At 34.7% G+C, this 27,953-nt stretch overlaps 2 protein-coding genes across 2 annotated transcripts in view; one reads left to right on the top strand and one right to left on the bottom strand.

The window, feature by feature from the left end:
* The first annotated feature begins 633 nt into the window (after positions 1 to 633).
* Positions 634 to 27,953, top strand: part of LOC125669856 (DNA-directed RNA polymerase I subunit RPA1-like) — a 45,188-nt gene continuing 17,868 nt past the window's right edge. Inside the window, exons 1-19 of the mRNA XM_056161599.1 lie at positions 634 to 749; positions 1,895 to 2,067; positions 2,228 to 2,352; positions 4,727 to 4,934; positions 8,408 to 8,597; positions 8,771 to 9,032; positions 10,310 to 10,453; positions 11,314 to 11,454; positions 12,644 to 12,864; positions 13,574 to 13,706; positions 13,827 to 13,910; positions 18,603 to 18,741; positions 18,876 to 18,990; positions 19,355 to 19,463; positions 22,698 to 22,781; positions 22,864 to 23,013; positions 23,372 to 23,491; positions 23,832 to 24,043; positions 24,354 to 24,438. Of these exons, the coding sequence (XP_056017574.1) occupies positions 1,908 to 2,067; positions 2,228 to 2,352; positions 4,727 to 4,934; positions 8,408 to 8,597; positions 8,771 to 9,032; positions 10,310 to 10,453; positions 11,314 to 11,454; positions 12,644 to 12,864; positions 13,574 to 13,706; positions 13,827 to 13,910; positions 18,603 to 18,741; positions 18,876 to 18,990; positions 19,355 to 19,463; positions 22,698 to 22,781; positions 22,864 to 23,013; positions 23,372 to 23,491; positions 23,832 to 24,043; positions 24,354 to 24,438 (2,682 nt within the window). The 5' untranslated portion in view covers positions 634 to 749; positions 1,895 to 1,907. The remainder of the gene's footprint in view (positions 750 to 1,894; positions 2,068 to 2,227; positions 2,353 to 4,726; positions 4,935 to 8,407; positions 8,598 to 8,770; positions 9,033 to 10,309; positions 10,454 to 11,313; positions 11,455 to 12,643; positions 12,865 to 13,573; positions 13,707 to 13,826; positions 13,911 to 18,602; positions 18,742 to 18,875; positions 18,991 to 19,354; positions 19,464 to 22,697; positions 22,782 to 22,863; positions 23,014 to 23,371; positions 23,492 to 23,831; positions 24,044 to 24,353; positions 24,439 to 27,953) is intronic.
* The window catches only part of LOC125669846 (E3 ubiquitin-protein ligase TRIM71-like), a 5,319-nt gene continuing 2,909 nt past the window's right edge, over positions 25,544 to 27,953 (bottom strand). Inside the window, exon 2 of the mRNA XM_056161611.1 lies at positions 25,544 to 27,953. This exon is cut by the window's right edge and continues 1,146 nt beyond it. Within this exon, the coding sequence (XP_056017586.1) occupies positions 27,406 to 27,953 (548 nt within the window). The 3' untranslated portion in view covers positions 25,544 to 27,405.

Raw genomic sequence — 27,953 nt, forward strand, 5'->3', positions numbered from 1 at the left:
TCCCTGAAGTCTCTCAATCAATTTCCAGTAAGATTTTGGATTTTCATCATGTAAGGTTTCTAACTGTCTTAATAAAGATTGTATAAATTCTCTACATTTGAATTTTCTCATTTTGGTATATTCCCTATATAATTTGCAGTAGTGGTTTTTCACTATTGGATCTTTCGGAAATTTGGAGTATATTTTACCATAATTAAGCAGATTTCTCCGCATGGATTTTAAGTCTATATCGAACCATTTGTGCATTTTTTTATTTGTCTTATTGTGTTTAATGTTAGATTTTCGTAGAGATTTGTCTGCTGCTTTAATAATTATATTTGATAATTCTGTGGAGGCATTGTCAATCAGTTCGTGAGAGTCTAGATTTTTACAACTTGAGAGATGTTGTAATCTCTCTTGAATGTTTGTAGAATTAAGGGCAATCGTTGTTCCAATTTTAACATACTCATCAGAAATATGGATCTCAGATTTTAATACAAATTTCAACACTCTTGATAAAGCACTCGAACCGTCGTCACCGAACTCCCGAAGTGTCGGTGCCAAACTTGTCAAGTCTGAAACGTCGCGCACCACCATGCGACTACTACAAGAACGACTTGTTTAAATCTTAATTAAAATCTTTACTGCGCTTTAGGAAATGAATGAACCCGTCAAATAATGAAAAAAGATGAATAACATTGATTTATTTTGGCACGTGTGTCAGATTCCGTCTACATTTCATCAAAAAATGAATTTTGCAGATACTTAATGTATGTCAATCTTTCGTTGAACAATTTTTCTGTTTTTCCAATGAAAATTCCTTTATTTCATTTCAATTTTATTTATTGGTTCAGGGGTAGCAAATAAAAGTCGGCCGTCTATCTATATAGATTCACAAGAGTTCGAAATTTTATCACTAACATCAATAGGATTCACTCGATTGACCAAGCCATGAGCTATGCGTTATGCTACTGCATTATTCATGGCTTGGTCAGTCGAGTGGATGTTGTTGACTTATTGATAACTTTCGTACTCCTATGATAGATGGCAGCGCGGTGTAACATTCTTTGTTCCCGATATACCATTATATATATATATAAAATCAATGCTATGATATCAATTTTTTTATACCTGGTATGTGTCTTGTGCAATTCGCAATGCAGTCCATATTAAACTTTATGATACTTGTTTTCTAAACGATGTTCAAATGTAGTAGTGTTTCAAGACACTGGATCACACATGTGATATGTACACAAAAATGCACACTTTTTCAACCCCATTCACACTGTCACACCTGTACATTAAAATTCCAGTGGATGATAATACAACAGAATCTTAGCACTGGTATTTTCAACCAGAAGTTTACAATAGGCAACATGAGCCTGAGAAGGGGATATTGTTGGCTGTTTGTGGCATGTATCATACAAAAATACTTAAGGAAAGCCACATAATTCAATTATCTATGATAGTAATATACATCCAAATGACTGTACATGCTTGGACATTGTTTAATGTTTTAAATTGTTTAAAGTGACATATAGGTCCGTTGGGCTGCATGTAAAATTATATTAACTGAAATACAAAAGTTGTATTACATATGTCACTATAATAAAAGATTTACTTACTTACATAAAAATGTATTTGATAATTCTCTGTGAGTAATGTACTTTACAAAAGACATTAAAACATGAATCCCATCCTCTTGTTTCATTGGTACATACTCATATAGCACCTGTCTATTAGTTAAGGTGACAAAATGGACAGATTATGATGAAACACCATTTTATCATGCTATTATTTGTCTATGTTCAGCAAATAGGAAAAAATTGCAAACTTGTATGCATGCATTTCATTAGAATTTAAGTTGAACATGACCAAAAGAAGCAGTTTGATATGTCTGATTATATTTGTTTAGATTTACGGAGAAAATGGAGACCCATGTAGCTAGGCATGTACTGAGAGGCATTAGTTTTAATTCCTATAATGCTGGGGATATTTTGGAGCTCAGTGTGAAAGAAATCACAAATCCTCTGACATTTGACAGCCTATTACATCCAACAGCGGGAGGCTTATATGACCCAAAACTAGGTAAGTCGAAAGTAGAACTATAGGTACTGAAAGTGCTTCTTTTGATCTCCTTCACATTCACTATAATAGCCATTCATATTGAATAATATATGTTATTTTGCATGAGTTGATGATAAACAATCATTTAAAACTGAAAATGATATATACTGATTTCAATCAGGTCCCACGGATCGAGATGAGAGATGCCAGACCTGTGGCTTGGGACAGGCGTGCCCTGGACACATGGGTCACATTACTCTACCATTACCCATGTACAACCCAGTTTTCTTTAATGTTTTATATCAGGTAAATGTCATAACATTATATCAGGTAAATGTCATAACATAACTGAGTGATTGTTTATTTTGCATCCACGACATAAGTTGGTATTCATTTAAGGGAAATTTGCAATATTTTCTTGATATAAATATTACCAGAATTTAAAAAAAAAAAAAAAAATGTTCTTCCAAACATTTCATTAATTTTTAGGGGAATTGTTGAATATAGATAAAGGAAACTTTTAAAAATTGTCCTCTCTCGTCTTACATTTTTTAAGCAAGGACCTAGTTATTACACAAAGTATTTGTACAGGAACTTATATTATGACAAGGGTTTGATTTATTCACTAGTATTTAGGAAAGAAAATATTATTAATTTTTAAAAGTCATTTTCAGAAAACAAATAATGACCTGTCCACTCGCAGACCTGTTTAAACATATCATTATGGGCAGAATTTTACATTTAAAAAAATTGACATTTCGTACATGATAGATGATTATTGCATGTAACCCTTTTGGTGGGCCGTGTTATGGTGTGATTTTTTTGTTTGTTCGTTTGTTAGCTTTTTCTTTTTGGGGTCATGTATTTCACACTGTTAGGCTTAGGACAATCAAGCCTTGCCAGCTGATTCAGCATGAGGTTTATTGTTTAACATCCCGCTCAGGAATGTTTCATCTTTTCTAGCCCAGTGGTTCTTGAGAATCTTTAGAATATGCTTTGTTACATAGCAAAATGAAGAATGTTACTGAAAGATGTGGTCTGTGTTCTGACAGAGGGAACTGCAACTGAAATCAAGCATTCACAATTATTTCAAGATAGTCATGCATGATGCTGTGAAGATTTTTTTCCTGTAACTCAAATTGAATGCTTCCAATTCCATCTTGGCACTACATCAGACATTGGGAATGAGCAAAGAGTACAAGTTGAGCTGGGGATGGGGTGGGGTATTACTTGGTAAATGAAATACATCTGTCATGTATAAAAGCAAATTATTCGTTTTTGTTTTCTATACCCCCCGAACGAAGTTCTGGGGGGTATATAGGAATCACTGTATGTCTGTCCGTCAGTCTGTCTGTCTGTGCAGATTCGTGTCCGGGCCATAACTTCTTTGTTCTTTGACTTTGGCATACCATATTTGGCACACAGGTGGATCACCATGAGACGATGTGTCGAGTACCTTCATGACCTCTATATGACCTTGATCCTTGACCTCAAGGTCAAAATTAAAGGTTTTTTTACAATGGATTCGTGTCCAGGCCATAACTTCTTTGTTCTTAGACATAGGCATACCATATTTGACACATGAGTGTATCACCATGAGACAATGTGTCGGGTACCTTCATGACCTCTATATGACCCTGAACTTTGACCTCAAGGTCAAAATTGATTATAGGGTTTTGACATAGTCATACCATAAGACATGGGTGTATCACCATGAGACTATGTGTCATGTACATTCATGACCTCTTTATGACCTTGACCTTTGATCTCAAGGTCAAAATTATAGGTTTTTGCCATGGATTTGTGTTCGGACTATATCTTCCATTTTCTTTTACAAAGGCATACCATATTTTTACACTCAGGAAAGAGGTAATTCATACCTATTAACAACACCCTTTGGGAGATTGGGGTAAGCGGAGGGTATTCTTAGTGAGCATTCCTCACAGTACCTCTTGTTTTAATTTAATTGAAATGTTTTACACGTTTTTTCCTTTTGAAATGAAGTTAAGGTACAAGATAAGAATGACATGTACTTGATGCATATATATCTATGTTTGCATACTTGAAGTCACTAGCTGTAATGCTGTCATTTGCAAACTACATTGGAATAGAATTACTGTAACATACTATAATGTTTAGTGCTTTGATCCATCAGCAGACCAGGTTTGATGGAGCTAGGTCTTACAGTGTGCTAGATATGATCCAAACACAATTTGAATAAGTACAGCCATGAAATTCCAAAATGAGGCAACAGTGACCGACTTTTAGGTGACAGCACACCTTCTCATTAGATACTTTCATTTCCAACAAAATCCCCAGCCACTGTAATAGATATACTGTATTTAACTGTATTCATACACCCAGCCACTGTAATAGATATACTGTATTTAACTGTATTCACACACCCATTGTTTGCAACTGCAATGCTTTTCATGAGGCATTTGTAGAGATATTAAAAGCAAAAACAATGGAAATGGAAATTTGAACCCATTTCCTCCTCTGCCATTCTACCTGGAGAAATGGCTGATATCACATAGTGGGTTTGACCTTTCATCCATGAGAGCATACTATCATATTGATCACTTCTTAAAAGAGTATATATAATCTGTTAGTGGAACAAGTATGTAGTAACTTGAACTTAGTTTAAGTGAAAATATTACTAATATTTTAATTTTTTTAGATTTTAAAAGGCACTTGCTTTGCTTGTCATCGACTAGCTGTCCATTCTTTGAAGTCATCAGTATTGGTTCAGAAGTTTAGACTTTTAGACCATGGGCTGCTGTCATCAGTAGCAGATGTTGATGAAAATATTGCACATCTCGCATCAGAGTATACAGAAGAATTAGTGGTGGAGCAGTTGAATGATATGGTGCTTAACAAAATTAACAGTAAGTTTATTGAATTTTTATGCCCCTGAGATCAAAGATCGGGGGGCATATTGATTTTGTCTTGTCTGTCATCCTGTCTGAAACTTTAACCTTGCTAATAACTTTTGAACAATAAGTGCTAGAGCTTTGATATTTGACATGAGTATTCGTTGTGACAAGACCTCTTCGTGGGTACCAACATTTTTGACCCTGTGACCTTGGAGTTTGATTTACTTTTTGAAAACTTAAACCTTGCTAATAACTTTTTGCACAGTAAGGCTAGAGCTTTGATATTTCACATGAGTATTCCTTGAGGCAAGACCTTTCCCTGGGTACCAACATTTTTTACCCTGTGACCTTGGAGTTTGACCTACTTTTAAAAAAATTGACATTGGTCATAACTCCTAAATGGTAAATTTATATAAGAGCTTTCATATTGCACATGAGCATTACTTGTGACAAGATCTTTCTACTGGTACCAAGATATTTGTCCTTGTGACCTTGGCCATCTTTGGAATTGGCCATTATCGGGGGCATTTGTGTTTCACAAACACATCTTGTTTATTTAATTATACAGCACAGTCAGTAATGTTACATCTTGTTGTCATGTTATTTTGACCTGGATTGTACAGATTGAACTAAGAATTGGGGGTAAAGCAGAACTATAAGACAGCAGGTACAGAATATGTTGCCTAAGTTATTTACAATCAAACTCTTTTTGTACAAACATGGATACAGTGAATTTATGGATATACCGAGGAATCATTTTAATTCGTGGGGGCCAATGTTCGTGGGTAAGCAAAATTTTGCTGGTTCTTGGGGACGTAATTTCGTAGGTAAGCGATACGATGCCACAAGAAGGAAAAACTCTACGTAGTTTGAAAAATGTTTGAGGACATATAAATTCATGGGTATTAAAGAGACACCCACGAAATCCACGATCATCAACCCCCCACGAACAATGCTGATTCCACAGTAAGGTAGTTTTTCTGAATCAGGGGCAACATTCTTTATATTTCTTTATTCAAGAAGTCAGTTTTGATTTATAATAATTCTATTTACAAATACATGTAGTGAAAGGGATTGGACAGCAGCCCTCTCCCATGAAATCAGTTATAACGAATTCAGATGTAGCAAAGTTACAGATAACTGCAGATCCATTAAAACAATGTATCTGTAGTGTACCCATTTACATTTAGAACAAATTCTCTTTTTCATGGTGAATCATTTTGATTGGCTACTAATTCATTTGCCACATTATTGAGTAAACTTTGTTTATGACGTTTAATTTTTGAGAATTACACGCTGTTGAACTTATTTGAGGAAATGTTATAAAGTCAGTGCATGGTTCTCTCTCAGCTTTAAAGCTAGGGCCTTTGTAAACAACTTGAAGATGCGCCTATTACAAGGATTTTGATTATCAACATATGGATGTCTTGTTGAGGGAGGTTTAAGGATGAATGCTACACCAGACAAATTTGATGTGGATGAAAAGTGGAGGATATGTGCAACAATATTTTGAAATTGAAAACTTTCAAAAATGCAGTTTTAGAAGAAAGTATTTAAAAAAATATAAACCCCTGCCAAGCTTGAACACATTATCTAGTATCTACAGTTCTGCATTCAACATGCTAACCTACTGAACTACTCATCTCGGCAGGAATAGACAAATATCGCTGATATTCATATTTTCATTCATGTTTTAAAGGAAGTCAGCCGTTATGACGATGTAGTATACCTCGCAAGAAATTCATAATAAAAAAAAAAGAATTGCATTCATATAATATTGAGGTGATGTAATAGATTTTGCATAAACTCTTGCAAAAGTACAATTCATTATTACATTAAAAAATTCAAATTCTGCAAGATTCAAGCCTATGATCCACAGATTTAGAGGTTAACCCATATATCGAATGAGCTACCCTGAATAGATATGAAAATTTAAAAGGCGAGGTAATATATTGCTGACCTTCTCTTTATTTAATGTTACAAAAAATATGTCCCAGCTTGATGGCTGATACTACGTACCTAAGTGAAGTTCTACAACTCCTGGTATGTCTGCTAATCAATGTCACAAAACAAAAATCTTATATTAAAAACACCCTACATAACCTTCTCACAGGCATATTATGTATAGTTTATGGTACTGTTGTTGTTCCATTGATATCATACTTCACATGTAGCTTTGTTATCAAGAGAAAAAGAACTGGAATGATTTTTGGGTATACAGGTCAAGGTCACTACACATGTGGGTGAGTACCAAGTATTTGTGTAACAATGAATTTGTAGACACTCTACCGGCCACATTTTTTGCTTGATTTATTTGATACTTCACATGCAGCTATAAGAAGAACCCTAATGATTTGGGGGTATAAAGATTCAAGGTCACTACAGGACTTCATAGAAAAAGCTTCATTGCAGACACCCTACAGGTCACATTTTTTGCTCCATTGAATTCATACTTCACATGTAGTTTTGTTATCAAGTGAGGAAGAACTCTGTAGATTTTGGGGTCAAGGTCACTATAGGACGTCATAGAAAAAGTTTGCAGACACTCATTGAAAGGGGACAGGGATCGAAATTAACTTTTTTCACCACTAGCAAATTTTAGCTAGTGGATTATTTTCCAACTAGCAAAATTGAGCTTTTACTAGCATTTTTCAATCGATTACTGTTTTACATGAATTTAAGAAAACAACATGTCTCTTTATCAAAATTTTGGGAAAATCTTTTAAAATCTCCTTTAAAGTGCAATAATAAAAATAAGATTGCGAATTTTTTCATTTAAAATTCAATGAATTATCAGACAACATACATAGTGCGGGTCATAGGGTATACTTGTGCGGCGTACTCGCTGTCCAGAGATCTACCACCTATTTACAGCATCATGTGGATTGAAATCTTGAAAACTGTTTGCGCCAATTCAAACTATATGTTCAAAACTTTTGGAAATTTCATCTAAAAAAATTCTAGTTGAAAAGAAAACCCCGCGAACTCGAAGTGTTTGACTATAGAGTACAGAAGGACACCGCGTAAACGGTGACACTAACACTGTCATGTGTTGTTTCATGTAGACACGGACGAGATCAGTATGCTTGCTATTTAAATCAGACATCTCTGAGATGTCCGAAGTAGGCCATCTTCGACATCACTGACTGAGATGACCTTGGCCTTAGTTATTTATTCGATCCACGTTTACTTTTTCAATACTTGTATATTCATTCTGTAAAGCATTTCTATGCACAAGACAAAATTATTGTAAACTTCAAAGTACAGTCAATAAACCGAGGAAATCCGGGGAAAAGATCGGGTTTTTTCACTCGCAAGAAGTTGCGATCACTTGTGATTTTTTACTCGCAAATTCAATTTTTAACTCGCATTTAGCGAGTATTTCCCCTTAATTTCTTTGCCTGGGGGAGATACCCCACCTTGTGGAGCTCTTGTTTTATTTTCTTTGATTGTCTGCAATAAATCATATGGAAATTTATTAACAGATACAACAGAGCAGGATATTAATGTGAAGAATATACAAGCTTGTAAGAATACTACGAGAAGGGACTTCCTAAGTGAACATTTTAAGGTGAAGGGAAAGTGTGTTCATTGCAAAACCAAGAGAATGCCTTTGAGGAAGACTCAAAATGCGAAGATTATGTTGTCCACAGTCACCACCACCTCCAAAACAAAGTGAGAATTCAAACACTTAAAACTTTATGTTATAATTGAGAATTTATTCACTGTAAACATGTTTATAGATAAAAATGTTTGATGCACAACATTTACTTCTTGTACCATTCATACCATTATTTCTCAAGTGCACTGTAGAATAACAGAAGCCATGACCATTCAATATCTTTCAGAAAGTCCATCAGACAGATAAAGGTGAAACAAACAGAAAATGATGAAGAGAATGGGGAGGACAGTGATGATGCTGATATGGTGTCAGGTAAACAGGTATATGTGACCTCAGCAGATGTCAGGGATCATCTCAGACAGGTGTGGCAAAAGGATCAACAAGTTCTCAAGTGTTTATTTAACTTCCTATCAGACTCGGAGACAGACTATCCTACGGATGCTTTCTTCATTGAAATTATTCCCGTGCCACCCTCCAGGTTTAGACCAGTAAGAATCTTATTTTGATTTCATAAATCCATTACAGAATTGTATGTGTATCAGGGCTCGAAATTAGCGAGAAATACTCGCAAAATGCGAGTACATTTGAAAAATAGCGAGTAAAAATAATGGACACTCGAAAATCTTAGCGAGTGGTGATTTACAAACTATGATCGTATCGTATCCGTTTTATACAGTGATGCGCTATTCGCTTTTCTTAAACTTGCACTCTGAATCATACAAACGCTTACATGAACGACCAATTTCAACAACCGTTTAAATCCGGATTTGTCTTTTATGATTTTATTAAAGAAACTCGGAGTCCAACAAATGCTTTAGAGGTCGGACATTGCATTATGATGAAAAATATAGACCTGTTCACCCATAGGGGTGATTAAATTGAATTCCAAGTATGAAGTTGTTGTTATTCATTTATCTAAAAAAAAAAATCGGATTCTAATGTTTTACCAAGTCTTCCAGTAGTCATTTTTATCAGAATCCCGAGAATGTCCTATCTAAATGAATTAATTGTCATATTGAGGTCGGGTTGTAGTGATGACACGAGTGCACTGCTCACCGCGTAGACGATTAGCAAAAAAGTTCATGGGGTTCGTGATCGTGCTGCTTATAAAACCATGATTCCGGGATTCACTTTGAAAAATCATTAGAGACAACCCTGATGTGACATGAAATTGAAAGACTGGATCTAAACCTGCGGTAAACAGGTTGTGGATTAGAGGTGCGATAATCGAGAGACCTAAACATTTGCACCATATGACTTGTGTAACTTACTGTCCTGTCCAAACGATTCCTGTTGACCCACTAGGCTCAGTAATGATGGGGAAAATTGTTGATTTAAAAAAGACATGAAAAAACAGCACTGCTTCATTATTTTTATTTTAGCTTGTAGGTTTTCATTTTTAGCCTGTGGATATTTTACCCACAGGCTAAAATTAGCCTGTGATAGAAAAGGTTAATTTCGACCCCTGGTGTATTGGGGGGGGTGGGGGGGGGGGGGGGGATTTCATATTGAAAAATACATTGTTTTGTGAGATCATCATTAATTTAGGAGTTATCTCTCTTTTGCTAGGCTGCTGGCAGTCATATCTGCATTTAAATTACATTCAACAGATTCTTCTTTTTATTTTAAGAACAAAACATATATATTTACACAGTGGAGTCAATAATTCAGAAGTTATTTAAAAGTGTACAGTCTTTAATTCAAGACGTACATGTAAGTGCAAGAATTGATATTGTATCTTGGGTGCACTCATTTATGATTTCAGATTTCATCACTGAGAGACAGGAAATTTGAGAATCCCCAGACTCTAAACTTGTGCAATGTTCTGAAAGGATCAGCCTTGATACGTAAAATTTTGTCATTGAAAGCAGTTGAAGATGATGGGAAGAAAATGACAGAAATTGAACCGGTAAGATTAAAGAAATTCATGTATTTATATCAACTGTCAATTACTGATAGTGCCAATGATAACATTTAAAATTTAACACAATTCGATCTGATACTTTTTACTTCTTTCCAAAATTGATATATTTACAAAATGAAAAACACCTAATTATATGTGCATATATATATTATATGTGTAACCCAACTCAGATTAGCTGATTGAAATATATGACCTTCACTACCATTGCTGCAAAAGAGCCCAGCATCCAATTTGTTTGATTGGCAAAATCAAGTCCTGTTAAGACCTAAGTTTTCTGGTAAAAGTTACTGATGTAATAAAAAAATTATAAACAAAATAAAAATCACTGTTAACAAATAAATGAACATCTAATGTGCAAAAAGGTAAGCATATGAAATGTGGTTGAACTCCAAAATAAAAGGCAACAACTGAATTTTCTTACTGTCCAAAGTTATAACACCATGTGTCTGAAATAACAACACCATTGTCCGAAGCTACAACCTTTTACCTGACATTGTTTAAGAGTTAATATGTGGTGTAAATAGCAGGATAAAATCTGATGAAACCCAAGAACACAATCAAGAATGTTTGTTGAATCAAGCGATATACAATATGCCTCTATTCAGTGGTTAGATGATGTTGGGTGATACTAGTGCATCGTATAAAACTAATACCAGGCATAAAAACGTGTCTAATCCAAATGTTCTGCAATCTGAACTGTTTACATATTTGGGCATATTTAAAATTGTAGTCCGTTGGAAAAAGATACTCTCTATTCTGGTTGTTGTTAAATCTGAATGCATGAATGAAAAGACATATTTTATCACGCTGCTAAAGACCTGTTTGTTGTGAATTTGACATTACAGACATCTATAACAGAGGTACCGGGAGGTAATCTAAACGAGAAACTTCAGAACGCATGGGTCAAACTACAAACAGTAGTCAACAGTATTGTAGACGGAGATGCTGACAAATTGGCAACAGACAAAATTATAGGAGTGAAACAGGTCTGTAAGGTTGAATGAAACCAGGTATAGCTGTTTATAATCTGCCATGTTCATCATTGAATTGTTGGCCATTTGTAGTGCCTCTATACAAAATTAATGCAAATAAAAGGATAACCAGCAAAGTCCAGACATTTGATGCATCTGATAATGAGAAATACTTAGATCGTATGTTGATGTACATGTATTTATATGCTGTCTAAGCATTGGTGGCAATCCCACTCGGGCTAGTCAAGTGTCAATTGAGGCATATTATTATGTCTCCCCTCTTTCAAGGGGAGACATATTATTTTTGTACTTTCCATCCATCCGTCTGCCTGTCCATCTGTCAGTCACAAAATCTTGTAAATGCTTCTCCTCATATATGGGTTATCGGATAGACTTGAAACTTTGTACAATGCTTCATTGCCATTTGTAGATGTGCATATTGTAGGGACAGGAGGATCCAATTATTTTCCTAAAAGTAATAGTGGATCTAAGAGGGGTGGAGGATGTAAAATAGTTTGTGAACACTTCTCCTCCTATATAGATTATCAGATAGGTTTGAAATTTTGTACAATTCGTCATTGTCATTTGTAAATGTGCATATTTGTGGGATGGGAGGATTCAATTATTTTCCTAAAAGTTATAGTGGATCTAAGAGGGATGGAGGATGTTAGAATAGCTTGTGAACGCTTCTCCTCCTATATGGCTTATCCGATAAACTTGAAATTTTATACAATACTTCAATGCCATTTGCAAATGTGCATGTTGTAGTGACAGGAGGATCCAATTGTTTTCCTTAAAGTTATAGTGGATCTGAGGGGTGGAGGGTGTAAAATAGTTTGTGAACACTTCTCCTATGTGGCTTATGGGAGTTTATAATGTCTATGTTCCTGCCCATGTTTTCTCCTCCATACCATGCAGTACATTAAGGGGAGGAGGTTTCATTTGGAGCACTTTCAATTTGGGGAGCTGGGAGACATTTGTTTTTCATGAAAACAATCTCTAGTTTACATCAAATGTTTGGTCTTCATTTAACAGAGTTTAGAGAAAAAGGAAGTCTTTTTCATCAAATGTTTGGTCTTCATTTAACAGATTTTATTGAAAAAGGAAGGGTTTAGGGTTGTTCATCAAATGTTGGTCTTCATTTAATCGATTTTAGAGGAAAAGGAGTAGGTTGTTCATCAAATGTTTGGTCTTCCTTTAACAGATTTTAGAGAAAAAGGAAGGGTTGTTCAGAAAGAACATGATGGGAAAGAGAGTGAACTTTGCTGCACGTTCTGTGATTTCACCTGATCCTTGTATCGGTACATGTGAAATAGGAATCCCTGAAGTTTTTGCCAAGAAACTTACATTTCCACAGCCTGTAACTCCATGGAATGTTCATGAATTGAGACATGCTGTCATTAATGGACCAGAGTGCCACCCAGGGTATGAATTTTATGGAAACTGATTGTCTTGTGATATTTATAAGCTCACCTTGCAATCTGTAAGCCATTGCCCTCACTTGGCATCTGTCATAAGCATTTGTAAACAATCACATTATACTCATCTTATTCATAATTATGACATCACAATTAGAATACTATAACTTAGAGATATGAAATATTCATTAATTTGATTTATTGTTTACATAGCATTTCATCAAATCCCTTGACTTAATAATTTTAGCTTTTTGAGGGCTTTGCACTTGTTCTTTCAATATGAACACCATAGCCTTTGATTGGCTGAGACAATAGCAATTCTTTGCTACAACAGCTGCATCCCCAGTCACCATATTCTGTATACATGTTACTCTATTGGTCTGCTGTAACAGTTGTTACTTTTTAGAGCAGTACAAATTTTAATATGGCCAACAAAGTTTCTGATTTACTGAATCAAATTTTCATTTCAGTATGGCCACCAGAATGGTCCAACGGAAATGTCGTTACTTTTAAGAGAGTTTCATAATTTCAATATGGCCGCCATGAGACTGGAAAGATGATTTACCCAGTTATGAGGGTTTTGAAAATAAGTGTTTTCTCCCCTGGACCCCTCCTGGAGATAAAGCATACATGTTTATAAATATAAGTTGTAAACCAGTATTGTGTATGATAATGAGTGATCCACCTAATGATGATATTTCTGTCTCATTTAACAGGGCGTCTTTTGTAGAAATGCCTAATGGAAGTAAAATTATTTTAAATACGAAAGATAAAGTTCAAAGAGAGGCTCTCGCTAAGCAGCTGTTGACACCATCAGCAGATCCTCAACACCAACAAGGCTGCAAAGTGGTAAGATACAGGCTCACTTCATTGTTGAATGATGTGTCGTATGTTTACAAACTAAACTGAACTGCCTATTAATGACAGCAATTGTATGTGTAAAGCAATATTATATGTGTAATTTTCTAGGTGTACCGTCATTTAAAGAATGGAGATGTATTGCTCATTAACAGACAGCCAACACTTCACAGACCTAGTATTCAAGCCCATAAGGTAAGTCTAATTAGTATTCAGGTCCATAAGGTAAAGCTAGTTAGTATTCAAAACATAAGGTAGGGCTAGTTAGGATTATTTAAAAGTACTCAGACCTATAACTAAGAAAAAAAAATTGGTACTGAATTCTGTAATGTACATGTGAGACTAGTTACTGGGAATTACTGATCTACTTCAATACAAAAACCAGGAAAGTCAAAATATGATTATTAGGTTTCATTAGCAAGTTGTCACTTTCTGGCATTGACCAACAAATGCAGTAATTTATGATTTCAAATGTCATAGATTATAGCGTTTAGTGTGTTTAACACTTGCGGTTGCAAATAACTACTCTCCCACTTGCCAGTGTGGGAATTTGAGTGGACAGGTGACTAAAACTTAAAGGCCAATTCAACCACTTTGCTGTTGAATATTCTGCACCTTGATTTAGGTTTTGATTTAATATACCCCCGATAGTTTTGTGATGTCGTTTTGATATTACTCAAAACTAAAAATATTGATTGTCCATGATTTAATTTGATCTAAAGCAGTAAAGAAATTCCATGCAGAAATACAGAAATTGAGAATGCTTATTGAAATGTATTGAGATGCAGTTTAGTATCCTTGTATAGATAGAATGATAGGAAACTGTGGAATATGTTTTACACGTTTAACAGAGGTGTGGAATTATTATTGACTTCGGTGCTCCATCTATAAAGATCTGTCAGTCGAGTAGTAAAAGAGAATATTGACCCTGGACTTGCATCTTCAGTCAGAATGATACAGTCGTTGACTCGGTCTTCAGTCAGAATGATATTCGTTGACTTGGTCTTCAGTCAGAATGATACAGTCGTTGACATGGTCTTCAGTCAGAATGATACAGTCGTTGACTCGGTCTTCAGTCAGAATGATACAGTCGTTGACTTGGTCTTCAGTCAGAATGATACAGTCGTTGACTCGGTCTTCAGTCAGAATGATACAGTCGTTGACTCGGTCTTCAGTCAGAATGATACAGTCGTTGACTCGGTCTTCAGTCAGAATGATACAGTCGTTGACTCGGTCTTCAGTCAGAATGATACAGTCGTTGACTCGGTCTTCAGTCAGAATGATACAGTCGTTGACTTGGTCTTCAGTCTGAATGATACAGTCGTTGACTTGGTCTTCAGTCTGAATGATACAGTCATTGACACGGTCTTCACACAAAATGATACACTTGTTGACACGGTCTTCAGTCAGAATGATACTGTGGTTGACTCAGTCTTCAATGAAAATGAAAGTCGTTGACTCTGTTTAAGGCAACCCCAGCCAACAGTTGTTATGAAAAACAAATTTCCAGAGACTTTTATTGGTATATTCAATACTGCTGATGAACCCATTGATCTCAAACTTCTATCAACATTTTTTTGTGTGTATTTGAAGTCTCTTCCATTTCCATGTATGTTAGCCAATGCATAAACTATGCTGTTAAAGGTATTCTATCTATTCCCTTCGATCGTTGCATATGAGTCAACCTTGCCATCTTGATTCGTTTCAAGCGTAAACAAATGTTATGCATCTTTTGTGGTATAATGATATTGCTAATGGTACGTTATTGTCTATGACATAATAACTTCACAGTAATCTATCAACAAATCAAGTGTCAGAAAGTTATTGCAGGAAATTCAGGTTGATCTCTCTGCATCTGTTAATTGTTAAAAACTAAAATGTCTAGTCGCTTCTTATTTAGGAAGTTTAATACTATCAGCTTTGGAGCACGAACACACATGATGCTCTTTGTAGGCAGTTATTTAATACTCATTGTTTATTATATTACATATTTATTGCTTAACTTATCCTTTTGAAATTTTTTATGTCAATTTAGATTTAGAAAGAGTTTGGAGAGGACTACATGTTGTAGCAGAAGGATTTTGTAACCCCAAAAAGCTATTAATCTGCATGATTTTACCATTTCTACTGCATTTGAAATATTGTCTGTATTTATACTCTTAGACTCGTATTTCAATTTTGTTTTTATTTATCTGCCCCCCCCCCCCCCCCCCCCCCCCTGAAAAAGAGGGAGCATATTGTTTTGCACCTGTTGGTCGGTTTGTAAACCAAGAACCCTTTGTTTGACAGACATCAAACTTGGTACAATGGTACATCTTAAGGAGCAGATGACCCCTATGGGTTCACATGGTCAAAGGTCAATCTGAACATTGTAATATATTGTCTCCTCTATATTTTGAGAATCATTTGCTTGATTGACACGAGGCTTGGTACACTGGCATATTAATTTTTAGGTCACATGGTTAAAGATCAAGTGTCAATCCACTCTGAACATAAGAAGATATTGTCCTCGCAATACCTTGAATTGTTTTGGCACTACTATCAATTAAATGATGCATGTGTAGGGGGGGGGGGGGGCATACATAATTCTGAAACATTTCTTGTTATTACAAATATTATAGACATAGAAGTTGTAAATTCATGAATTTGGTTGGTATATTTTCTCAAATAGGACTCTGTGATCTATATATATGTCTATATCAAGCTGCCATTTTGTATAAACATTTAGTTTCTTGGCCAATAATTAAAAAATTTGATCTACAACCCCTAATCTTAAATTTTGAGGCAAGGCATTGCAATGTGTCAGTGTGCAAAACTTACTTTGATAGTTTCAAAATTTTATAGACCTGACCGACTTACTATGGAGCAACAAAAAGAAACAAATGCCCTTTATTTTTATTGTACTCTTTATTTGTTTTCAATTTCTTTCATAACTTGAGACAGATTTATCACTTTATTTTGAATATACATACATCATTTACAATACTGTTTATTCTTTAGTGATATTTTTTGAATCCTAATTCATATAAGTAATAATTGAACTCCAGAATGTCAAGTTTTTCTATATCTACATTGTTAGAAGATCTGCATTGATTGATTAGTGTAGCTTATAATGTCTGGGCACCAATAAACAAAATGCATTTATGCAAATAAATTAACAGTAGATTTTAAGTGCAAAAAGGTTAAGTTTAACTCACTGTAGCTCAATAACTAGCAATGAAGCCGATTCTGGTGTTTTGTTATTCTAGAAATTGACATTACTACATACCGATCAGGTTCAAACCTCACAAGTACTTACCCAGATAACAATACTTATCATGCATCACTACAAGTACTTACCCAGATAACAATACTTATCAAACATCACTATAAGTACTTAACCAGATAACAATACTTATCAAACATCACTATAAGTACTTACCCAGATAATACTTATCAGACATCACTACAAGTACTTACCCAGATAACAATACTTATCAAACATCACTACAAGTACTTACTCAGATAACAATACTTATCAAACATCACTACAAGTACTTACCCAGATAACAATACTTATCAAACATCACTACAAGTACTTATCCAGATAACAATACTTATCAAACATCACTACAAGTACTTACTCAGATAACAATACTTATCAAACATCACTACAAGTACTTACCCAGATAACAATACTTATCAAACATCACTACAAGTACTTACCCAGATAACAATACTTATCAAACATCACTACAACTACTTACCCAGATAACAATACTTATCAAACATCACTACAAGTACTTACACTGATAACAATACTTATCAAACATCACTACAACTACTTACACTGATAACAATACTTATCAAGCATCACTACAAGTACTTATCCAGATAACAATACTTATCAAACATCACTACAAGTACTTACCCAGATAACAATACTTATCAAACATCACTACAAGTACTTACCCAGATAACAATACTTATCAAACATCACTACAAGTACTTACACTGATAACAATACTTATCAAACATCACTACAAGTACTTACACTGATAACAATACTTATCAGACATCACTACAACTACTTACCCAGATAACAATACTTATCAAATATCACTACAAGTACTTACCCAGATAACAATACTTATCAAACATCACTACAAGTACTTACCCAGATAACAATACTTATCAAACATCACTACAAGTACTTACACTGATAACAATACTTATCAAACATCACTACAACTACTTACACTGATAACAATACTTATCAAGCATCACTACAAGTACTTATCCAGATAACAATACTTATCATGCATCACTACAAGTACTTACCCAGATAACAATACTTATCAAGCATCACTACAAGTCCTTACCCAGATAACAATACTTATCAAACATCACTACAAGTACTTACCCAGATAACAATACTTATCAAACATCACTACAAGTACTTACCCAGATAACAATACTTATCAGACATCACTACAAGTACTTACCCAGATAACAATACTTATCAAACATCACTACAAGTACTTACCCAGTTAACAATACTTATCAAACATCACTACAAGTACTTACCCAGATAACAATACTTATCAGACATCACTACAAGTACTTATCCAGATAACAATACTTATCAAACATCACTACAACTACTTACCCAGATAACAATACTTATCAGACATCACTACAAGTACTTACCCAGTTAACAATACTTATCAGACATCACTACAAGTACTTACCCAGATAACAATACTTATCAAACATCACTACAAGTACTTACCCAGATAACAATACTTATCAAACATCACTACAAGTACTTAACCTGGTCCTCATGACTACATACATGATATAAGTGTAAGGGAGAGAAATTTTTGATTGGACTCGATTCTTTGTCAGGCGAGAGTTCTCCCTGGAGAGAAGACTCTACGTTTACACTATGCAAACTGCAAGGCATACAATGCAGACTTTGATGGGGATGAAATGAATGCTCACTTTCCACAAACTCAACTTGGAAGAGCAGAAGCCTACACCATTGGTAAATATTGTCGATTTTATTTGCAGATTTTCCATAAATCTTTTAATCAAAGGGAAAATATATTTATTTATTTTTGGTTTTATTTGAATAGAAATGTCTTGTTGTTTGTGTTTTAATGGTTGAATTATTATCAGCCTGTACAGACTACCAGTACCTGGTACCAAAGGATGGCACTCCCCTGGCAGGGTTGATCCAGGATCACATGGTCTCAGGTGTGTCTCTCACCATCAGGGGCAGGTTTTTTAACAGGTGAGATTAAGAGAATTTTTTTTTAAAGATTCCTTGTATTAATTTCATCACACTTCATACTCTAAACACCCCAACGTTTAATATGGTGGGGGGGGGATGGATGTCCATGTTTAATACTGTAAATCAGGTTATATGTGCAAATTTTTATTTTTGCATAATTCTGTGATGATGCAAACTTGGGGAAGATTTAGTTCTTGCAATATTTTTCTTGTGTTTATTGATATAGTTTCAATCATTCACAAAATTTCTTCTTATGCATGAATTAACAGCACTGATTTCGTGATAATAAAGTCTCATGAAAATTTTCTGATTTAAATATAACAGCATTATTTAGAATGAAATGATATTGTGTCAAATGTTTTAGAAATGACTATTGTCAACTGGTGTACATGGCATTGGTGGACAAACGAGGCCCAATCAAGCTGTTGCCTCCAGCAGCAATCAAGCCATGCCTTCTTTGGTCTGGTAAACAGGTAAGTGGTTTGTGGCAATGCACTTTTAAAAAATTACACATTTCGAAAAAATTTTTTTAAGTGCATTAAATTTGGGACCAAATCAAAGCACTATGATAAAAAAAATTTCAAAGTGCGTTAAATTTGGGACAAAGTCACTTTGTGAGTGTACATCAGGTTTTTTTTTCATGGTGACACTTAATGCACTTTGGGGAAAAAATAGATATAAAACAAAAATTCTGGAACTTTCGTTTTAATTAGTAGAGGGAATAATTAAGTGCTTTATTTCTTTCTCAAAATTAGATCCACCATTGTCGAAAACAGGGAAGGGAAAGCCAAAGATACATGCCAATCTTTATGATTTTTTACCGGTAAATCATTCAAATTGATTACATGTTGATGAGCCCCCACCCCCAATTACATTAAAATTTGATTTTGGATCCGCTCGCATCCTCGCTACAGTAGCATTTAGAGAGTTTCGTCAGAGGTCAAGTTCGAAATGATGACCATCTCAAAGGATCACGCTTTTAGCAAAATGCATGCCAGGTTGTTCTGAAATATTGTTTTCGGAGAGGACCATTCTGTACTCAGCAAAGGTTTATGGGTGAAGTTTGAGCCTGGTAAAGCCAAGGGGAGAGAAATATGCTCCAGACAAGGATTTTACACAGAGAAGTTAGTTTGCCTTTGACCCTTGATCGAGAAAATTGGTTCATGGCCACTACCGTGGACACTCTATGGGTAAAGTTTGAGCCTGACTGGGCCAAGGGTAGAGAAAATATGCTCCAGACAACGATCTTACACAAATAGGTTTATCTACAGTGACCTTTGATTTAGGAAATTGGTTCAAGGTCACTGCACACCCTCTACCCATGGGCTATCTATGAGTAAAGCTTTGACTAGACTTGGTCAAGGGAAAGGAATATTGTTCAAGACAAATGAAATTGGATGGACGGTCAGAGGGATGGACAGTCTAATCGTTGTAAGGCTCCTGCAGAGCCAGGCCCTTATAATTACCCAAATCCCCAAAACGTCTAAATCTCAGATCTGGAAGTGACATCATCATCAAATATTAAGGTTCAAATAATTATCTATCATTTTTGAAAGCTTCAAGAAAATCGAACGGTCGATATCAACACACTTTTTTTTTTTTTTTCTTTCAAAGTACATAGACTTGGTCTCAAATTTAATGCACTTTGAATTTTTTTTTTCAAAGTGCATAATTTTTCAAAATGCATTGTTACAGTGGTTTGAAACACATTTCACAAAAGAACTTTTGATTAAGACAAAAAAAATGTCCATGGTTCTAAATTCTTATCTTCCATGTTTATAAGATATTAATTGAGTATGGTTAACTTTACCTAAGTTTTCATATAAAAATGACAAGAATTAGATGAAGTTCATATCAGGATCAGTTCAGATGTGTCTGCAGTCCAATCTTCTGCATGTATACATTCTTTTTGTAGGGTGTAATGTCATATTTCCAGAGGTTTCATTAGTTCTCGGTCTCTTCTTATATTGATAGTATTTGTAGAGTTCATTTTTGCTTTGTTGTTAATTTTTGTTCATCAGCCTTGCCAGTTGCCTTTGTATGACAAAGATTTTGGTTCAATGTCACTATTTTTATTATATATACAAATTGGCAATGAGCTATTACAAGGAAAAGAAATAAAACACAATAAATATTGTTTCTTTCCAAAAATATACAACATATCAAATACTCAGTCAACAAAGACATTGTCATGAATATTATGGAAAAAATAAACACAAATACATCAATAACATACCCCAATTGTATGGCAGTGCCACACCCAATTAAACCCGTCTCACCGGAACAAAGAGGTATTCTATTGTGAATAATAAAGAAAATTGTATAAACTCATTGCTATAACGCATTAGAATTGTTATAACTATAAATGAACGTTAGCATATTTATGAAATTAATAAAATGCTAAATGTTACTATAGTAGAATTACATGTATTGATACTGATAATATTTATCCAAAATAAAATATCAAAACATTTGATAATTTGCTTACCAATATTAAAAATGTGTTACCCCGAACTCTATTCGAACACCCTGTGAACTGTGTGAAGGGCGGCGTCAGAATGAAGAGCGTGCACATATAGTGAGTGAGTTATAAATAAGCCGACAAACCGGTTTTAATATTCCAAGTAATCAAACATAATTTATAAATTTCTTAATTACCTGGACTATTGTTAAAAACACAAAATACTAATATTAAATTGTATCTGAAACTTAAATACATTATTTTGCATATTTTTTAATCTCAAAGAAAATGATTCGCAAGGACAGAACTCTATAAATAACTCTCAATCAATTACGGCGCGCAGTTCGCAATAAAATTCCGCAATACGATTTATGCGTCACATTTGGGTGGGCGGATCCAATTTGCAACTGGATTGTGGCTTGATTTGTAAAACCCACCTTACTTGATTGCAGGCAGCTCTATTTCGATATTTCATTATGTGTTGTAGAGGGTCAGATTGCATAATCATACCTATGTGATACATATGTTCTTGTATTTTTGTTTTCGACTCATTCTGACCCCCACTAGCTTATTCTGTTTTATAACTAAGTCATTTTCAAAATAAATGACAATTTTTCAATTCACATCACTGTCCTGTTTTCACTGCCTTTATCAAGTAACAAGCAAAGGCTACTTGGCAGGTCATATTACACTAAGGAACATAAATAGAATTTAATATGAATTATCATATTTTTTAACAAAAGTTTTCTTTTAAATTGGAGGATGTATCTACATGTTTCTTTCATAGCATCAATACTGAAATAAATCTAACTATTTTGTGGGTTTGACTGAATGACACATAAATCCTCTGCCAGCATTGTTGTTGGGTGTTGCCTGTGATATATGATAAGTTAGCTCCCTTTAAATTGTGATCACTGTTTTGTAGCAGCTTGAAGTCTGTGTTAGCTATTTGATATTTAACTTTAATATTATCATGAAGCTGCAAAGCTTTTAATGTATACTGTATAGACGGAAATTTTTGCCCAAGTCAGTGTTCCGAAATGGTTGAATTTAAAACAGATTGAAGTTGAATTTACTCTTTACTCTATTGTAGTAAGAAAGGGTTTGGAGACAAATTTAAATAGGGACAAAATTTGGGCAAAACTACTTGGAAGTAAAAATTACAGTGTAAAAGAATGCAACTCTTTTCGTAACGAAAATTTAATGCATAAACACTTGTATGGTTTTTCTTCACTGTCTTTTGAAGGTCATATCTACCTTGCTTCAGAACATTATACCCACACGTAGAGAAATGCTCAACCTCACTGGAAAATCAAAAATACCAGAAAAGGTAAATTGACTACTTCTTTCGATTGGTGAATAGAATTTTATGAAGTGAATTTTGGATTTTCTTACACTCGCATATTTTGTAGAGTTGGATTCACCACCATCAGAAATGTCCAAGTCTTGATGACATGGGGGAGAGTCATGTTGTCATTAGAGGCTCAGAGCTGCTCTGTGGTGTCCTTGACAAAGGTCACTATGGTAACACACCGTATGGACTGGTCCACTGCTGCTATGAGGTCAGTACTTGTATTCAGTTAATTATCAGAGCATCAGAATTAATTGCTCTATCAACATACAAAATTTGGTGATTATGATGTATATACTTTGGAACCATTTTAATTTGTGGAGGCCAATGTTCGTGGATAAGCAAAATTTTGCTGGTTCATGGAGGAGTAATTTTGTGGGTAAGCGATACGATGTCACTAGGAGAGATAACTCTACTTGGTTTAGAAAAATGTTCGAGGACATGTAAATTAGTGGGTAAGAGTGGCCCACGAAATCCACGAACATCAATCCCCCACGAACAATGAAGATTCCATAGTATTATTCATCCTGTTTGAAAGAAATATATATGCAGTTCAAATTGTATTATAGTTATATGGAGGAGAAGTGGCAGGAACTCTCCTCTCCTGCCTGGGGAGACTCTTCATGAACTTCTTACAGCAACACAGAAGCTTCTCATTGGGGGTGGAAGACATCCTTGTCACCCAGAAAGTAAGCCATCATTACACCAGTTTTGACTAAAGCTGCTTCACAAAGTTTGCCTAACATTGTGTTCATCAATCTTAACTTACGATGTACTAAGTTAGTGTATAGGTGGGACTGGCCTTGTTATTACACTTTCCACTTTAACTATAACTATTTTTCATAAGAATAAGGAAATGCATTTCATTTTGAGATATTAAAAATAATTTCTGTTAAATATAGTGGAAACAATGACAAGAATATCTTATGTAATTTTACAGAGACTTGCTTTATTATGTACTCTGTTTTTGCAATATAAAGGTTGAAAAAGACCAGGGAATAAAATCCATATTGATAAATTGTTATACAGGCAGACCAGAAAAGAAAGAAGGCAATTCACAAATCAAAGAAGTGTGGTCCAGAGGTGGCAAAACAGGCTCTGGGGCTGGAGGAGGACCAAGACAAGGAGGAGATAGTAGAAGCCATGATGGATGCTCAGTTTGACAGGAATGACAGGCGACTCAGAGAACTGGATCTGTGTATGAAAAGCAAAACAGACAACACACAGAATGCTATTGTTGGGTAAAAACTTTTACTCTTTAAAAAATAAAAAAAAAACCAAGTAGATTTCAGGCTCCCTCCTTTCATATTAGCATTCAAGGTGGAATTTACTTTATACTTCAATCAGAAGTAGTAAACTGTTGATCATTCCTGTAGTTTATGCTGGCCTGTGTTATTGTGTTACTACAGGACAGTATAATGGAATAATCACTGTTACTACAGGACAGTATAATGGAATAATCACTGTGTTACTACAGGACAGTATAATGGAATAATCACTGTGTTACTACAGGACAGTATAGTGGAATAATAACTGTTATTTGATTGACAGAGCCTGTATGCCTAAGGGTTTAGAGAAGCTGTTTCCAGCAAACAATCTCCAGCTGATGGTGCAGTCTGGTGCCAAAGGTTCCTCGGTAAGCGTCCTGTTTCTTTGTTTGTTGACAGCAAACATTGATTATAGTATATTTTGTTTGTTGACAGCAAACATTGATTATAGTATATTTTGTTTGGCGATTTTGAGTGGATCATCCCATGTTGTGTGATAAAGGAATTTATTTGAGTAATTTGACTTGGCCAAATTATGGGTACAAAAAAAAAAAAAACATCAAAAAACTGTTTAACATACAATTGTTTTAACCTTCAATCAATGAATTAATGTCCCTATTTTGAAGTAACACACTAACTCATGTTGTGTTTAGTTCATGGTATTATATAAATATTGCACGTAGTCGAGGGTAACATTGAAAATTTTCACCCCGAGAAAACCATTGTCAACCGAGGCGTAGCCGAGGTTGACAATGGTTTCTCGAGGGGTGAAAATTTCAATGTTACCCTCGACTACATGCAATATTTGTTTTATTATACTGAATGTTATGTAAACTGGAAAGCAGAAAACTTACGTCTGTTGACATTTGATCAATCACTGTCATGCGATATTTCGTATTTCGATGCGGGTACTCGCGTTTATTACAAACGCTCAAACGACGTCGTCTAGCAATCTACGGCGAACCGTACGCACATAAATTTGACGCATGTGATAATTTTTTACAATATCACCCATTGTCAAGTACTGTTACCCGTTGCTAGATACTATCACCCTGGGGCGCGTGTTTTCTGTTCTCTGACCTAGATATCATTCTTGTTGACGAAACATATGACAGATGGCATTTCATCAAGGAAAAAAAGGATTTGATAGAAATAAATATTTCTCATACAATTGGCGGTATTCTTGCTGCTAACATAACACAAAATGCAGTGCTATTTGGGTGTTTAAAGATGAGAGGAAGGTACAGTTTTTAGTGACTTTACTAGATTGGATGTGCTATCGTTAAAGTGATAATGTCCTATGGACCCGGTTTGAATGTGGTGAGGGCCTGTACCGAGACACAGTTAGATTATTCTAACTAGTGACTTTATATCACAGCAGTACATGTCATAATAAATGTATTTGAATACATGTACGTGCATCTCTGTCGTCAAAAATCCGAACAGGGAATAGAACAGCATGAGAAATTGCCAGATGCTTTTGATATTTTAATGAACACCTGTAAAAAATATGACCAATTCCCAAATGAAACTCAGCAAGGTATGCATATTTCTCGAAAATTAGTGTACCATGTGTAGTGGTGGAAAGAATTTGAGTATCAAATAAATAAAAATGAAAAACAATATACACTATTTCGAAAAAGGTGATAGAGAATTCCAAGGCGATGTCTTAGTGGGAAAAATGGGGTTAAAAATTATTTCATGGGGATATAAACATTCTTAAATATAAAAAAAATGGAATTACTACATAAAATTGTATTTGTGCTTATTATAAAAAAAATTTCATTATATTTACAATTTGTAAATGTAAAATCTTTGCTGAGCATATAATGCAAAATTATTGAACAACATAATATAAATACTGGATACCTTACATCAAAGAGATGTACATGTATCACTTAATTTACACATTTTCTCAGATTATGTTTTACCAAAGTGCAACATAGATAATAGTTATACACTGAATTTGAAATTGCATTTTTAAAAATTCATAGCACAGAATTTTTTATCTAATATTAAATGCATAATTTGTTTATTTGTACTCACAAAATTATGTTAACGATTCATTGAAAATAAAACGATAGATATTAAAAAAAAAAAATTCTCCCGACTGACCCTAATCTAAAAAAGAATTTAGAAACTGGTCTAAGCATAATAACATGGTGGTGATCTTTCTTATGCAGACATGATTTAAAGAATTAGGTCATTATTGTAATGAAATATTGATTCAATATGAACCGCTACACGAGAAGCATTTTACTAAAAATTCTATGGTTGCAATTTTATTCTACCATTTGCATATTACATTTCCATAAATGATATCATGTGCAATACAAATAAATGTTAGATTTTAGAATCCACAAGGATAGATTTTCATGATTTTAAGTGAGTATGGATTCCTAGCTTTTAATGAGGAATCCACAATAAACATGCAGAAACTCTCAATGTGAGTATACAATAAACAGGCAGAAACTCTCAATGTGAGTATACAACAAACAGGCAGAAACTCTCAATGTGAGTATACAATAAACAGACAGAAACTCTCAATGTGAGTACACAATAAACAGGCAGAAACTCTCAATGTGAGTATACAATAAACAGGCAGAAACTCTCAATGTGAGTATTCAATAAACAGGCAGAAACTCTCAATGTGAGTATACAATAAACAGGCAGAAACTCTCAATGTGAGTACACAATAAACAGGCAGAAACTCTCAATGTGAGTATACAATAAACAGGCAGAAACTCTCAATGTGAGTATACAATAAACAGGCAGAAACTCTCAATGTGAGTATACAATAAACAGGCAGAAACTCTCAATGTGAGTACACAATAAACAGGCAGAAACTCTCAATGTGAGTACACAATAAACAGACAGAAACTCTCAATGTGAGTACACAATAAACAGGCAGAAACTCTCAATGTGAGTACACAATAAACAGGCAGAAACTCTCAATGTGAGTACACAATAAACAGACAGAAATTCTCAATGTGAGTACACAATAAACAGGCAGAAACTCTCAATGTGAGTACACAATAAACAGGCAGAAACTCTCAATGTGAGTACACAATAAACAGGCAGAAACTCTCAATGTGAGTACACAATGTAAGTTCAATGCTGCATTTGAATAATTTAAAATGTCTTAGATTTGGTTTGCTGATCGATTTGTTTTACACATTTCACAGTTTAGGCAATCCAACTGCTGTAAGCTTCATTAACTGTTTCTACTCTGGTTCCTGGAACATCCAATCACAGATAGGTATTCAAACTCTCCTGAATCAGTTGTTTAAAAACACAAATGAAAAGTTGGTTAGGAGACTACTGTGCATGCTTTGTTACTTGGTATACTTCATGTACTGGGTAACCTTGATGTTCCCATTGGTCTTGGATCCCACCCACAATCTCCCTCTAGTGTCTAAACTTAATCCAGTGGGATTGGTCAGCCCAGGAATCTCCAAACACTTCAGGAATTGTCCATTCTGATCAATGATGTGAAGACAGTCATTAGCTTCATCAGCCACTATAATGTGGCCCATTTGATCTGTCACTATAGCATTGGTATTGAGGTCCTTTTGTTGTCTGGCTCCTTTTCCACCATACCTGAACCTCAGTTTGTTTTCACTGCTTACAACAACTGAATTGCTGTTGTGGTCAACAACGCAGACATCTCCATTTATGTTCTCCTGGGGATAGAGCATATACTCTCCATTTGTATACAGTTTTTCACCATTTTCATCAAATTGGATTTCCTTGCTAATGACTCTGTTCTTGTAAAGAAGGACTTTCTGATCCTTTTCTTCATTTGTCACACAGACAATCATGTTTTCTGATTTTGAGCAGAAAATACCTTTTGCTTCCCATCCACTGGGCATTTCAACCGCAA

The sequence above is a fragment of the Ostrea edulis genome, chromosome 4 (assembly GCF_947568905.1).
Source record: "Ostrea edulis chromosome 4, xbOstEdul1.1, whole genome shotgun sequence".
NCBI classification, from domain to species: domain Eukaryota; kingdom Metazoa; phylum Mollusca; class Bivalvia; order Ostreida; family Ostreidae; genus Ostrea; species Ostrea edulis.